This window comes from Pelmatolapia mariae, linkage group LG22 (assembly GCF_036321145.2).
Source record: "Pelmatolapia mariae isolate MD_Pm_ZW linkage group LG22, Pm_UMD_F_2, whole genome shotgun sequence".
In the NCBI taxonomy this organism is placed as follows: Eukaryota; Metazoa; Chordata; class Actinopteri; order Cichliformes; family Cichlidae; genus Pelmatolapia; species Pelmatolapia mariae.
Window position 1 is genome coordinate 12,948,641 of NC_086245.2, and position 12,315 is coordinate 12,960,955.

At 41.9% G+C, this 12,315-nt stretch overlaps 1 protein-coding gene across 1 annotated transcript in view; it reads right to left on the reverse strand.

Moving 5' to 3' along the window:
- Positions 1-3,175: 3,175 nt before the first annotated feature.
- LOC135932885 (dolichyl-diphosphooligosaccharide--protein glycosyltransferase subunit STT3B) overlaps positions 3,176-12,315 on the reverse strand; it is a 93,377-nt gene continuing 84,237 nt past the window's right edge. The window contains exons 11-16 of the mRNA XM_065470599.1: positions 11,388-11,575; positions 10,444-10,615; positions 9,721-9,894; positions 7,251-7,364; positions 3,456-3,662; positions 3,176-3,300 (exon numbers count right to left, since the gene is read on the reverse strand). Of these exons, the coding sequence (XP_065326671.1) occupies positions 3,226-3,300; positions 3,456-3,662; positions 7,251-7,364; positions 9,721-9,894; positions 10,444-10,615; positions 11,388-11,575 (930 nt within the window). The 3' untranslated portion in view covers positions 3,176-3,225. The remainder of the gene's footprint in view (positions 3,301-3,455; positions 3,663-7,250; positions 7,365-9,720; positions 9,895-10,443; positions 10,616-11,387; positions 11,576-12,315) is intronic.

The following is a 12,315-nucleotide window of genomic DNA, read 5'->3' on the forward strand; positions in this document are numbered from 1 at the left end:
TAATGCTGCCATCAAGTGGTTCATTTTGCATTCAACTATGTTTAAAGTTACATTTACAGATGGTCCATGCAACGCTTTCAAAGTGAGAAGACCAGCAACGACACACACACACCAGTGTTTTCTTTAAAGTGTATATTCAAAGATGGCTGAACAGAACAACAATGTAAAAATGTAAACTCTGAAGATGAGCAGACACACGTGGGAAGAGACTGCATTAGAACAACAACAACAAAAAAAAAAAGAAAGATGGTGTCGGGGACAGATGCCACCGAGATTCTAAGACATGAGGAAATTCAGAGGAACCATTCTGCTGTTCCTAATTAAAGAAACAAACAAAACAAATGAGCACAAAAGAGGAGCACACTGTACATCACATTAAGGCTTAGTCTGAACTCTGTCCTCTGTGTAACAGAACAATGAAGTGGTATGTCGTAGGTCTGAAGCCTCAAACGGTGACAGTTTGAGAGATCAAAGCATTTAGATACAAAAACAAAAAAACCCACCCGATATGAACAAAAGTCACTTTTTGTAAGATGTGACAAAACAAGTATATCTGCATTATGTGTTAGTCTTTTCATGTGTCACTTTTTTGATCAGGTAAAAAAAAAAAAGTTACAGAAGCGTGCACACATTAGTTTTTAGACACAGAGTCTAAGAACCCAAACACACAGAGAACAGTGCAATGCCCATAGAATAAGACATAGGCTACCACTCAGAGCTGTGTCCCAGCTGCATACTGCATACTCCAACTAACACTACTAGGACAGAAATATTTAATATTATAAGTCTTTTTTAAAGATAAATATCAGATTTTTTTTCTGAAATATAATCAATATCAGTATCAGGAACCAACTCACCAGTTCTAAACGTGATGCGGGGTGCAGAATAAAAAAACAACTGTATTACAAGTGGATTATTCCAAAGTAATTCCAAACTCTTTTTGTTATCAATTACAGACCTAATCTCAGCACCTGGAAAATTAAAACACCTTTTTCTGGGCAATTTACAGAAGATTTAACTGATAGATTAAAAGGCAACCACAGGCTAACCTATTTTATATTCAAATGCATGCAGCCCTTTTTAATACCGCATTGAACAAAATAATGAATGGATCAATGAACAGCTATAAACTTTACTGCTTCAAAAATATCTCAGTAAAGTAAAATGTCACTGTTATAGCTTTTAAAAACGTAAGGAGCTTCCAAATCTCTTTAGAGACAGAAAAAAAACTGATTATTTTGTGGACTTCTCAATCCATTAAGTTTTCCTCCTTTTCAGCCTCATGTACAAATACAATGCTGGATGCTCATATTAAGCACTCTGTCTCATCTTGGCTTTGTATGATGTCACAGAGCAGATGTCACCAACGTGGTCATCTCGGGCAACAACCTTCAGCCAATCAGAATAAAGTTGGCTTAAAATCAGAGAGGCCACTAGAGTTTGTTTCAGACAGAGGATAATCTCTCTGAGGAGATTTCAAAGAATAAGGATTATTTTGAACTGAATCATGCAAAGCTACTCTGGCAGAGTAGAAGAATAAAACTCCTAAAAGACCTTAGTTTTCAGGTTTTTCCAAGGGTAGTTTTTCCAAGTGACCACCCTCACTAAGTTCTGATGTTTCATAAGCAGCCCTGACCTTTCACTTCAGAGCTTCAAGGGTTACTCTCAGTATGCTTTCAATGAGTAAAACGTTAAAGACATCACAACTGGCTCTGAGGACTGTTTTCAGGAAAAAACATTAACTGGGAAATTGATTATTTCAACCGCCTGCTGTACAAACAGCTGTTAGTGCAGCAGTAGTATACAGGACAGGGACACAGCTTCAGAGTACCACAAAGACATTTGTTAGTCTGTTATTCTCACTGATCCATCTGAAGTTACAGGCAGAGATGGAAGTCCATTATAGTTTCTCATTCAGTTCATCTTTTCTAGATTCAGTGCCTGTATACCATGTAGCCCCCACTCCCCCCTTCACAGTTCACCAGTCCATTTCCAGATATTATGAAAATTTCCAGTTTTCAACGCCTCAGTCTGGTTGAAGCAGCGAAGCCGCCATTCTGACACACGATGAGCTTAAACAAAAGTGGACAGCCACAAACTCAAACTTAAAAATTAAAAGGAAAAATAAAAATCAGGCAATGGACGACCAGCGATGAGGCACTAGGCTTTGCTCACTTGAACTAGAGAGCTCCCCCTGCAGGAAGGGAGGCCTAATTTATTAATCACTACTTTGTACACACAGTTGCTTGTTTCTGTCTTTAAAACCCTAGCAGCAGAAATGTACAATCTATGCATTTAGAGGGGGAAAAAAGGGGGTGTGTAAAAATTCACATTCAAATTCATTCTGTCAGCAAAAATCTCAAGCCCCTCTGTACAAGAATTATTGCATTCACTGTTCTAAATGCTGTCAAACAAAAATCAAACAATCGCACAAAAACTGGGAAAAACAAAAAAACTAAACAAAAAAAACAGAAACTGCATATTTAAAAAGTCACCACAACAATCCAATATATTATCATCCTTTTAGACAGTTTCTCTTTATATCGCATATTTACATATTAGGCCAATTTCTCTCCCCAGAGAATCTGTGGGGAAAACAGGGGTCAGGAAGCCAGGCAGAAGACAGAAAAGAGATGATGACAAAAAGGTTAATATTACAGAAGGGCTGTGCGTAGACGGTGACGTTCCTCCATACCGCATACTGTCCTACTGTACACGAGTCAGGAACAAAGTCCTCGGCTTTCACTGCTTCGCCTCCTCGCTCCCAGTAATGAGTTCACATGTGCCACGGAGCAAGGTCGATGGGTCTTTGGTGCAAATGTTCCTAGTCTTCTCTTGTTTCCCCTTCACCCGATCCCTGTACTGATAAGCAGTTAATTAACATCACAAAAATTAAATCAACGCTGAACCCAATAAAGCAGCCCTATGCCTCGCCACACATTCAAGTACAAAGTAATAAAAAAAAGAATTGAAAAGACAAAAAAAAAAAAACAGTAGAAGAAAAAGCAAGACAAACGTCCTCAGGATAAAAAACCCCCCCAAAAACCAAAAAAACGGACGACAATTCTGGAGCTAACCAGATATGACACTTCCTCAACACACAAGGGCGCTCTAGAGACAAACGCTCGAGACCAACTGCCAGATAAAACAGCACCTGTGTTCTTCATCATTGGTGTTTAGAGGTTTCTTCACGTTTGTTCTCCTACAGTTCACGATTCGTCGCCGTTATTTTTTTTGGAGTTTCTTGCCCTTCTTCATGGCAAGTTTGTTCTTGATGTGCCCTCGCTTCCTCTTGGCGGTCTGGTTAGAGAAATGAGAGGTCGAAATAAAAAGAAAACATTAGTAGGAGTAATTAGTAGGAGTTAAATGACTTGTTTTAAGCAACTTTTTGTACATGCAAAGAATAAATAAATAAATAAAAGAAGACTGAATGAACACATGCTCTATGCCGTTACCTTTTTGGAGGTGTACTTCTGCTTGGGCACGACACTACGGAGCTTGTGGTCGAGCGGCTCTCTGTTTTCCAGGTCCTTCACCTTGTAGATCCTGACCAGCCAGTGCTCTGAAGTGAACGCTTCCTCCAGGTACTTGAACTTAATGTCCTTGTTGCCGATCTCGACGTTACGTGTCCGGTCAAAGCCAGGCGGCGTCCTAAAATCCAGCTGAGAGACGAGCAGGTTTATTTATCTGATTTTCTGGCAGCTATCAGTGACAGGAACGGTATGAAACTGTGCAGTGCAATTGTTTGTCTTCTTATAGAGGAAGGTGGGAAGAGGTACACTGGAGAGGCAACAAGACAACCCCAAATTCCTTCCCGACTGATTTTTCTGTCGTTCTTGTCACTCTACTAGTTACACAAGTAGACCACAGCAGATTCGCCAAGTGTGGAGGAGATACCAGGAGACAGGCCAACACATGAGGAGAGCTGCCCATAAAAGGGCATCGACCAAGGAAGCAGGACATGTATCTGCTCCTTCATGTGAGGAGGAACAGAAGCACTGCCAGAACCCTACAAATCGACCTCTAGTGGGCCACTGAAGTGCATATTTCTGATGAAGCTGTGAGATACATGCATAAGGGCCTGTTGTCCTTTAGTGGGTCCTGTAATCACAGACAGTGCAGCTCAACTGGCATTCAGAGAATACCACAACTGGCAGGTCCACCACTGATGACCTAGTCTCTCCGCAGATAATTGCAAGTGCCAGCTGAGCTGCATGGTGCCGGTCAGTCAGAAGCACGCACATGAACAGCCCACTAGACAGGATTGTGTAGGGATCTTGTAGCATTCCTCTAGTTCCTTCTTGCACAGAGGTGCAGATCTAGGTCCTGCTTAGGTGAAGGCTTTTTTCAGCCCTGCCCACCTCTCCTCATCTCCACCGCACTCTTGAGACGGTGCTGGAAGGCACAGTGAACCTTCTTGTGACAGCACATGTGAACGCGACATCCTAAAGGAATGTGACTACCTGTGCAACCAGGCACCACCTCCTACTATCAGCGGTGACAAGAAAAGACAACGAGAGTGGGACAATGAGAGAGCAGGAGTTGTGCCCGCCACCTGCAAAACCATTTCGTTTCCTGAGGGGGTCGTCTTGTTGTTGCCTCTTCAGTTCACCTGTTGTCATTTTCATCTGGACCGAAGCTGCTGAGAAAGCAGAAACCAGCTGAGAGGACAAACTGAAATCCTTCAAGTTGAACTGAATTTATGTCACGGAAATATAACTGACGTCAAACCAAACACATGATAACAAAGACACGAGAGAAGCTGCCATCCCAGCTCCTAAAAAGCCAAACACCAATAAAAAAAATTAAAAAAATTAATACATTAGCCAATCACATTGCTGCAAGGACTGTTGTTATAATAGTTTTTGATTTTTAATGGTTTTTTAAATTATTTTTATTTGTTTTCATTCCAGTTTACAGACTGGGATTATTCATTTTAGTTTCATTTTATTTTTCGAGGCACGTTTACCTTTAATTTTTATTAGTTTTGAGAAAATAAATTATTAACGTTTTTAGGATTTTATTATTCATTTAGCATTTTTCAGGGGCAAAATGTATGAAGTTCGGATTAGACATCACAATATAAACAAACCTTTGAAGGCTGCTGACTCTCAACAGTGCAGACCCAACAGTCTTAAACAGCTGCACCAAAGGCTCCTCAGGCTGCTGGCATTAATAAGTGTGGTGTTTCTTTATCAATTTTTGGACACGATCACTTCCTCCTCATATTTTGTCCTGCATTTAACTGTGTTTGAACACTTTAATAACCTGTGGGATGTGCACTGTGTTGGCAGAAGACTTTGTGTTACTGCAGTACAGATGTGCCAGAGTGTACCTTTTTACTTTCTCCTGGCTTATTCTTGCTATAATGTAAATCAGCATGGCATTTATTCAGTGGTCTGGTGGGATGAGTAGTGATCACTGATCACTCAGGATTGAAGCTGTAACAAGGTGTACAAACTGAGCATGTGTAATAGAAATACACCTTAAGAGATTTAAAGCTTACTTTGGATCAAAGCCAGCAAAACTGTTAAGGCATATAAGCGGATTTTTATTTCCTGGTGATTTCAAGTTACCGTTAAGGCTACACTATACAATTACATAGAGGCTTTAAAACAACTACCCAGAGGCGGTGCCAAGATAGATGCAGTGGCAAGGCTCGCTTCCAGAGAGACTTTGGTTGAATTATCTACAAGCTGCTTAATTACTAAAACCCACTCCTCCCCATTGCTGGTATTCTGTTACTTCTAGACAGAAGCAGGCTGGCAGTGTCCACGTTTTACTGAATAGCCATGAATAGCATCAGTGTTCTTACTCTTTCTGCAAGTGAATTTCCCAAAATGTCAAATAGTTTCCTAAAATAAAAGTGAAACGGAAGGCAGGAGCCTCTCCTCCCACTACTAAAGCATCATCTTTGATCCATCTCAGCACAAAGCAGCTCTACAGATTCAAACTAAATTAGGTCTGAACAGATAAAGACGAGAGCAAACATTTTAAACTCGATTATGAAAGATAAACAGTGAGTTTGATTACACTTTGCATGAGCAGCATAAAACCTCTCGTCCCCGTAATTCTGCTCTAAAAAGGCCCATGATTGCTCATCCTCCTTACTCTGCAACTGTTACCTCTAAAATATGTCAACTCCATTGTCAAAGTAAAAGCCTCCATCTAGGTTCCCGCCATTGTTTTTTCTTCTTCCTTTTTCTCCAATTTCCTCCCTTTGTGTTCTAACCTGTAATTTTTCCTCAGGCTGCTCCACAGGACAAAGACTTTAAAATAATAGTATATCAGCAGCAACAAGATCTTAGCCTCTTAATGTGCTTTTATTAGTGCGGTTTAACCTGTCATTTTAATATAAAGGGAAATAAATGAGTTAGTTGGGGGGCTTCAAAGTAACCAGTCCATGGGTTGATTCTTTTCATCATGAGCTCTATTCTGTTCTCTATTATGCATTCTCAGCATTACAGTTTAATCTTGGTTCATGACTATAAAGTGCATTCTCGACAATCATGAATGGCTGCCTCCGCTCTGCTCATCGCCTTCTTCCTCGTGTCCTCCAAGCCTCAGTTTACACTTGTCACATCTTGTTTTCATAACTGGAATCTGCTCCGGCTATTCTAACACTTTTCTGTCTTTGGGATCTCTCCATCCTGTCCTCCTCCTACTCCTTCTGTGCCTCGGTTTCTCCATGCCCTTAACCCAGAAACGGCGCTTTAAGCTACGCAGAGCTTTGGCTGTCTGTCCACAGATGGAGGAAGCGTCGATTGTACGGTAGGGATGTGAGCACCTGGCGTGAAGGATCCCTCTCATCTCTCCTCTGCTACCTGCCAGAAGTAGCCGTGGCGCATTTCAAAGCTTCTGCCAATCCTTCATATTTCCTCTCGCAGCCTCTCGTTCCCCTCCGACAACCCCTCTACAAACTTCAGGAGCTCCCTAAGGCGCCTCCTTAAAGACCCGTTCCACCCGTCTGTCAGCCTTTTACTGTAAGCGAGACGTTTTTACACGCTTGGCAGAGGTAGCTGCTCGTTACTGCCTGATAAAGCTTCATGTTGCATAAAATACAACACGTTTTTCCTTGATTGTGGCAGCTGCTCATCATTTCATCCATTTGTAAGTGTGAAGTGGATCATAACTCCAGAAAGATTCAGTGGAGGGTTTCTCTTCAGTCCTGAAAAGTCCTCACATACACAAAACTAATTCTAAGAAACAAGCAAAGTTTCTGATGAAGTAATCAGAACTTCTCCTCTTACCTGCATTTCACCAAAGCGATAGTAAGACATCTTGTACATGAGGCAGTTGAGCAGAGTTGGTGAACCCGCCTTATCCACTCTGAACTCTCCCTGAGGAGTGAAGTAGTCGCTCTCCTAAAGAAGACAGAGGAGGGCCCAGAAAAATCACCAGATGGCAAAAGTACGTAGCATGAGGAGTAGAAAGTTCACACTAGATGGATGCAGTGGTGAGAGGACGCATTTGAATGACAGCAAAGGGGAAAAAACTGTTCTTAAATAGCTCAAGTAATCAATTGGTCATCATTTTAAAAACTACTCATCTCAGTGCATGATTCAAAGCTCTAACACACAGCTCTATAACTGTGGAATTAATGTATTTTTGTCAGCATTAGTCTAAATTTTCTACCAAACTAGCCACAGTCACACAAAATCAATGCCTAACCACAAGTATGTGTGCGCAGCTTACACACTACTTTGTGTACTTTGTCAGTAAAGAGGAACCAGGTAATATTCAGCATGTTTGTTCCTTGAAGCCATTCATACAATTAGCACAGCCTTATTGAATTAAATGGAGTAGGAAGGATATAAGAAATGCCTCTAAACTGGAAAATTCCAACCTTCATCAAAGTTAAATTGCTGCTTAATTGTTTCAGTGGGTAGATTGTTCTGGTATAGTGGTCTGCATGTTTGCTTCACATAGTTGCTGGTTTAATTCCAGCTTAAGACCCAAATCCCCCTTTGGGGTTGTGTCAAGAAAATGGTTGCTGCCTGCTGTGGTGACCCTTTATGATCACACAGAGCTCTAAAGTAGCTTCTGCTTCTGTTACGTTACTTGGGTTTCAGCGGGACGGGCTCGCTGTATTCCCTGATTGGACCCTGGAGATCGTGTTAGCAGCTGTCAAAGAGAGTCCTCCTTTTGATTGCTTTGGTATCTAGCAGATTGCCGTGGCCACCCACAGTTTGAATTGAAGGCACCAACTGGTCTGCAAACACTCGCAGAGCGGTAGTGAAAATAGAAATGGTTTGCGCTCAAAATAAAAATTACACTCGATACACGCTGGTTGCAGCAGAAAGGTGACCAAACCAAGGTGGTGCCACACGGTGGTTTACAATGTAGAACCCTCTTTGTGACCAATTTCACATAGTGCCTGCCAGCAACCATTCACAAACTGACCGTGCAATACACAATTATTTTGTTTCTCCCCGTGGTTGTCGACCGCCGGCCTGTGCGACTGAAGCCTGAAAACTGGCGCCTCCACAGTCCCGCTATCTGATTTTCTGCTGATTTGCAATGCAGCAGTATTGATGACACACAATAGCGTCACTGTCCTTGAAACTCGTGTTTACTTGTCTTTCTTTTTAAAAAATCATTGTGAATACAAACTGGATCCGAGTTACAAGGGTAACAAAATGGAATTCTCTCTTTGGTTTCAACTAAATTAGCCAAACAACCGTGAAAGTCAGGAAGCAACAACAGCAAAGTACAGAATACTAAAAAATGAAATCCTGACCATACAAGTTCACAAGAAAAATGCTTTAATATAACAGCACGACTATGGCTCAGGAACAGGCAGAGTGTGGTGTCCACCAATCAAAAGGCCTGTGAATCAGTCGGCACTTCCTCCAGTCAGTATGTTCTGCCACAAGACACTAAATGCCAAATCTGTATATCCATGATGCAAAAGAACAAATCTGTTGTATTCATTAAAGTAGATCTATTATGAATTCATTTTTTCCATCATACTATCTGCAATAAATTTGTATATTTACAGATCATTCCTGACAGCCAGGGGTTAGGGTTAGGGTATTAAACATCTTTCCACTTTCTACTCTCGTCGCCTCATGATGTCAGTGAGAGTGGATATCCTTAATCTGTTCATCTCACACACACAGCTCTAACCCTGCTAACCTGCTGTTTACGAGGGGCACCCAATTCCAAGATAAATGACGAAAAGAGAGGCTGGCGCTGAAGCAAGAGGAGTTTAAGCTCATTTCAGGTAGTGTATGAAATGATAGATGGCACCAAGGCCCAGTGCAAGAGCTCTGAAAAACACACAGCCACACTTATTCAAGAATAAAAATGTGGCGTTGGAAATGAGCACAGTAAGTCTCCCTTAACAAAGAGCACTCTGGAAGTGTGTATAAATGGGTAAAATCTGGTTTGCAGTCTGAGACTCTATTAGCAGTCAAAGAACAGAAAAGCCCTACACGTACGCTGGTCCATTTTCTGCTCCGATAACAAAAAGCAGCTGTTATGAAAGTCATGAATAACGGACCTTGTGAGTGTATCTCAGGGTTTCCTGTCTGACGTCTTGTTTTTGAACAATGGAATGAGTAATCTTTGCTTTTGTTCAGGTGAGAAGGGCATGAAAAAGCACCTCGACTTTTGTAAGAGGAAACATTGATTTTACTGCTGTGTAAGTCCTGCTCCATTCCTTCTCAGAGAAAACTCGAGCTCTATTTACAGGCGCTGCTGCTGTGTTACACTCACCCTGATGTCCTTAGGGTGCTCACCCTCGGCAATCCTCACCATCCACAGGAACTTGTTAATATCGTCGCCCGAGTAACCAATTACACCTCCAAAGATGATCAGCACATAGTCCACGTCCAGGGACCTCATGATCTGGTAGGCTGCACTCTCATTGGAAGACATGGCTTTCCCCACCTAGAAAGAAAGTGATGGAGATTGAGAAGTTATCCTTTAACTGAGCTTTCCCCGTTTCACAAGAGACGACGCTTCGGCAGAGCGGCGGGACAAAGGAGAGCTGTTAAACGGAGATCCGTGATGCATGATACTCTGATGACGTTTCCTGTGGACAGATGCCGACGAGACAACAGGCATTCGGTAGGAAGCGAGAGTGAAGAAAGCTAGAGGGGCTTTAAGTAAAAGGCAAAAACATTTGTCTACATTTGGCAGCAGAGAGGAAAAAAGAATAAATCAAACCCACAGAATCTGACAGCAATTAACTGAAATCTCCCCACAGTGTAAATTCAATAGGAAAAAGTTTAAGCAAACAAGATTATCTGGCTTGTTGGAAGCGGCCCTTTTATACAATATGGCAATTACATTTAAAAACAAATAAATAAGTGAAGAGCTTGCTAATCATCCAGCAGCTGCGAGAAGAAACCATTTATTTCTCTGCATGTGCTTTCATCCACGAGCAAAACGGGGAAGAAGACAGATGAAGACAAGAAAGACGATAACAGCCCTTACCAGCGCTATGTGACTGTTGTTCCACGTGTTATTGTCCACTAAAGTGGTCCTGTTAGCCATGCCCGCTATCTGATAACCGTAGTCCCACCAGGACATGACACGTGCGTGCTCATCAGTATTCTGTCTTAACCAGTAGTAAGCCTCCCTGAAGTCATCCAGGATGTTACGCGTCCTAACAAGGGGGAGAAAAGAAGAAAAAAATAAGGTTGACAGGTAACCGCGTTGGTTGGCAGGCATATAGCTGAGGAAGCCATTAATATTTCAGTTAGGACTTTAAATCAGAAGGGCAACAACAGCTGAAAATAGAGCATCCATATATAATGAACTGAGGGTTTAAAAAAAAAAAAAAAAAACAACACCTTGCACTTTAAATGTTCATGTCCTAAATTTACCTCGCGCAGAGGGAGCAGACACGAAGCCAGGGAACCAATTAGCTCTAGGTATGGTAATCATATTACGTCTGTGTCTGTGTGTGGGCGTATACGTGCAAGGAAAAAAAGAGTGACAGACACGCTGCTCCCAGCAGCATAGCTAAACCACTGTCTGAGAACTACTGTAGTACCATTAATATATGCATGAGAACTTGCATCTACCACTTAGTCTCGGTCTCCAATATTTCCTCCTCAATGCTTTAAAAGAATAATTATGCCTGTAAAGAGTCTGAGAGAGAATAATACATCAGCTTTTTGTAACCTAAGAGATGCTTACTGTGACCTAGAAGATTAAAAGTTAATCAGGTACGGCCTCACATATCAATATTTCTCCAATCCCCTTGTGAAATATGCTCGCTCTCTTGCTGCACAACACACATACGTGCTAATTTGCATGCAAGGTGGAGGAGCCCATCCTTCTTCATTATGAAGCATCATGGGAGGCACTGCTCTGCTCTTTGCAGTTGCTTTACATCCATGTACACAGCGTTCGGCACGGCGGAGCGCTCTCACCCGTCGTGGTTGTATGAGGCGAGCACCACGCTGGGACTGGAGTAGGCGTTGCTGGTGACCCACGTGCAGTGGACAGCGAACATCATGAGCAGCATCAACATGAGCATGGTGACTATGGACTTGATATTTGGACCCAAACCCTCCTCTGCTTTCTCCTGCTCCGACACGTGTTTGCGCACCTTGCCGGCCTGCAGGGGGAGACAAAACACCATCAGGAGGGTTGGCAAACGAGTCTGAAGCTTTCCAGAAATCTGAATTATTGAGTGTGATAAATTATTGAATGAACTAATAAGAGAAGTATTTTAGAGTATCCTCAGCTTTTTTTCGTCTACTGTGTGAAGACGTATCAGTGAGAAATGTGAGAAAATCCCTGTGATGAGCAGCAAGAAATATGAAGTAAAAACAAAATAAGCACCGGAGATGATCTGTACCAAATTAACACCTTCAGTTGCTTCCTCACACACCCAAACTGCATGCTGAAACTCAATAAAGAGGGACAGCATGAATGATAGACATGAAAATTAACTTTTGAACCCATCACTGCAGGAAAAGTGGGATTTCTGTTGCTGTAAATTGCAGTGGGTGCACGGGGATCTGGAAGCGGTGCTGAAAACTTCCAGGAGATGTCAGAAATTGAAGTCCAATTTCAATTTCTGGCAGCTTACAACCCCCTTATAACTCGTAAGTAGTGAAGCTTTGGGCAAATTCTAAACAGAACAACAGGGGGCCAACCACTGCACCAGAAGTTGAATCTATTTTAAGCTCTTCCCTGGTTTCTCCTGTTGGTGCCTTGTGTCAGCGAGCGGTCAAAATGCAATGTGATGTGTATGTAATTTGTTCACAGGTTTGTCTTGTAAATGAGACTGATCTTAATTAGACTACCTGAATAAATACATCTCAATTAAGCTGCTAACTAATCAAGTATCTA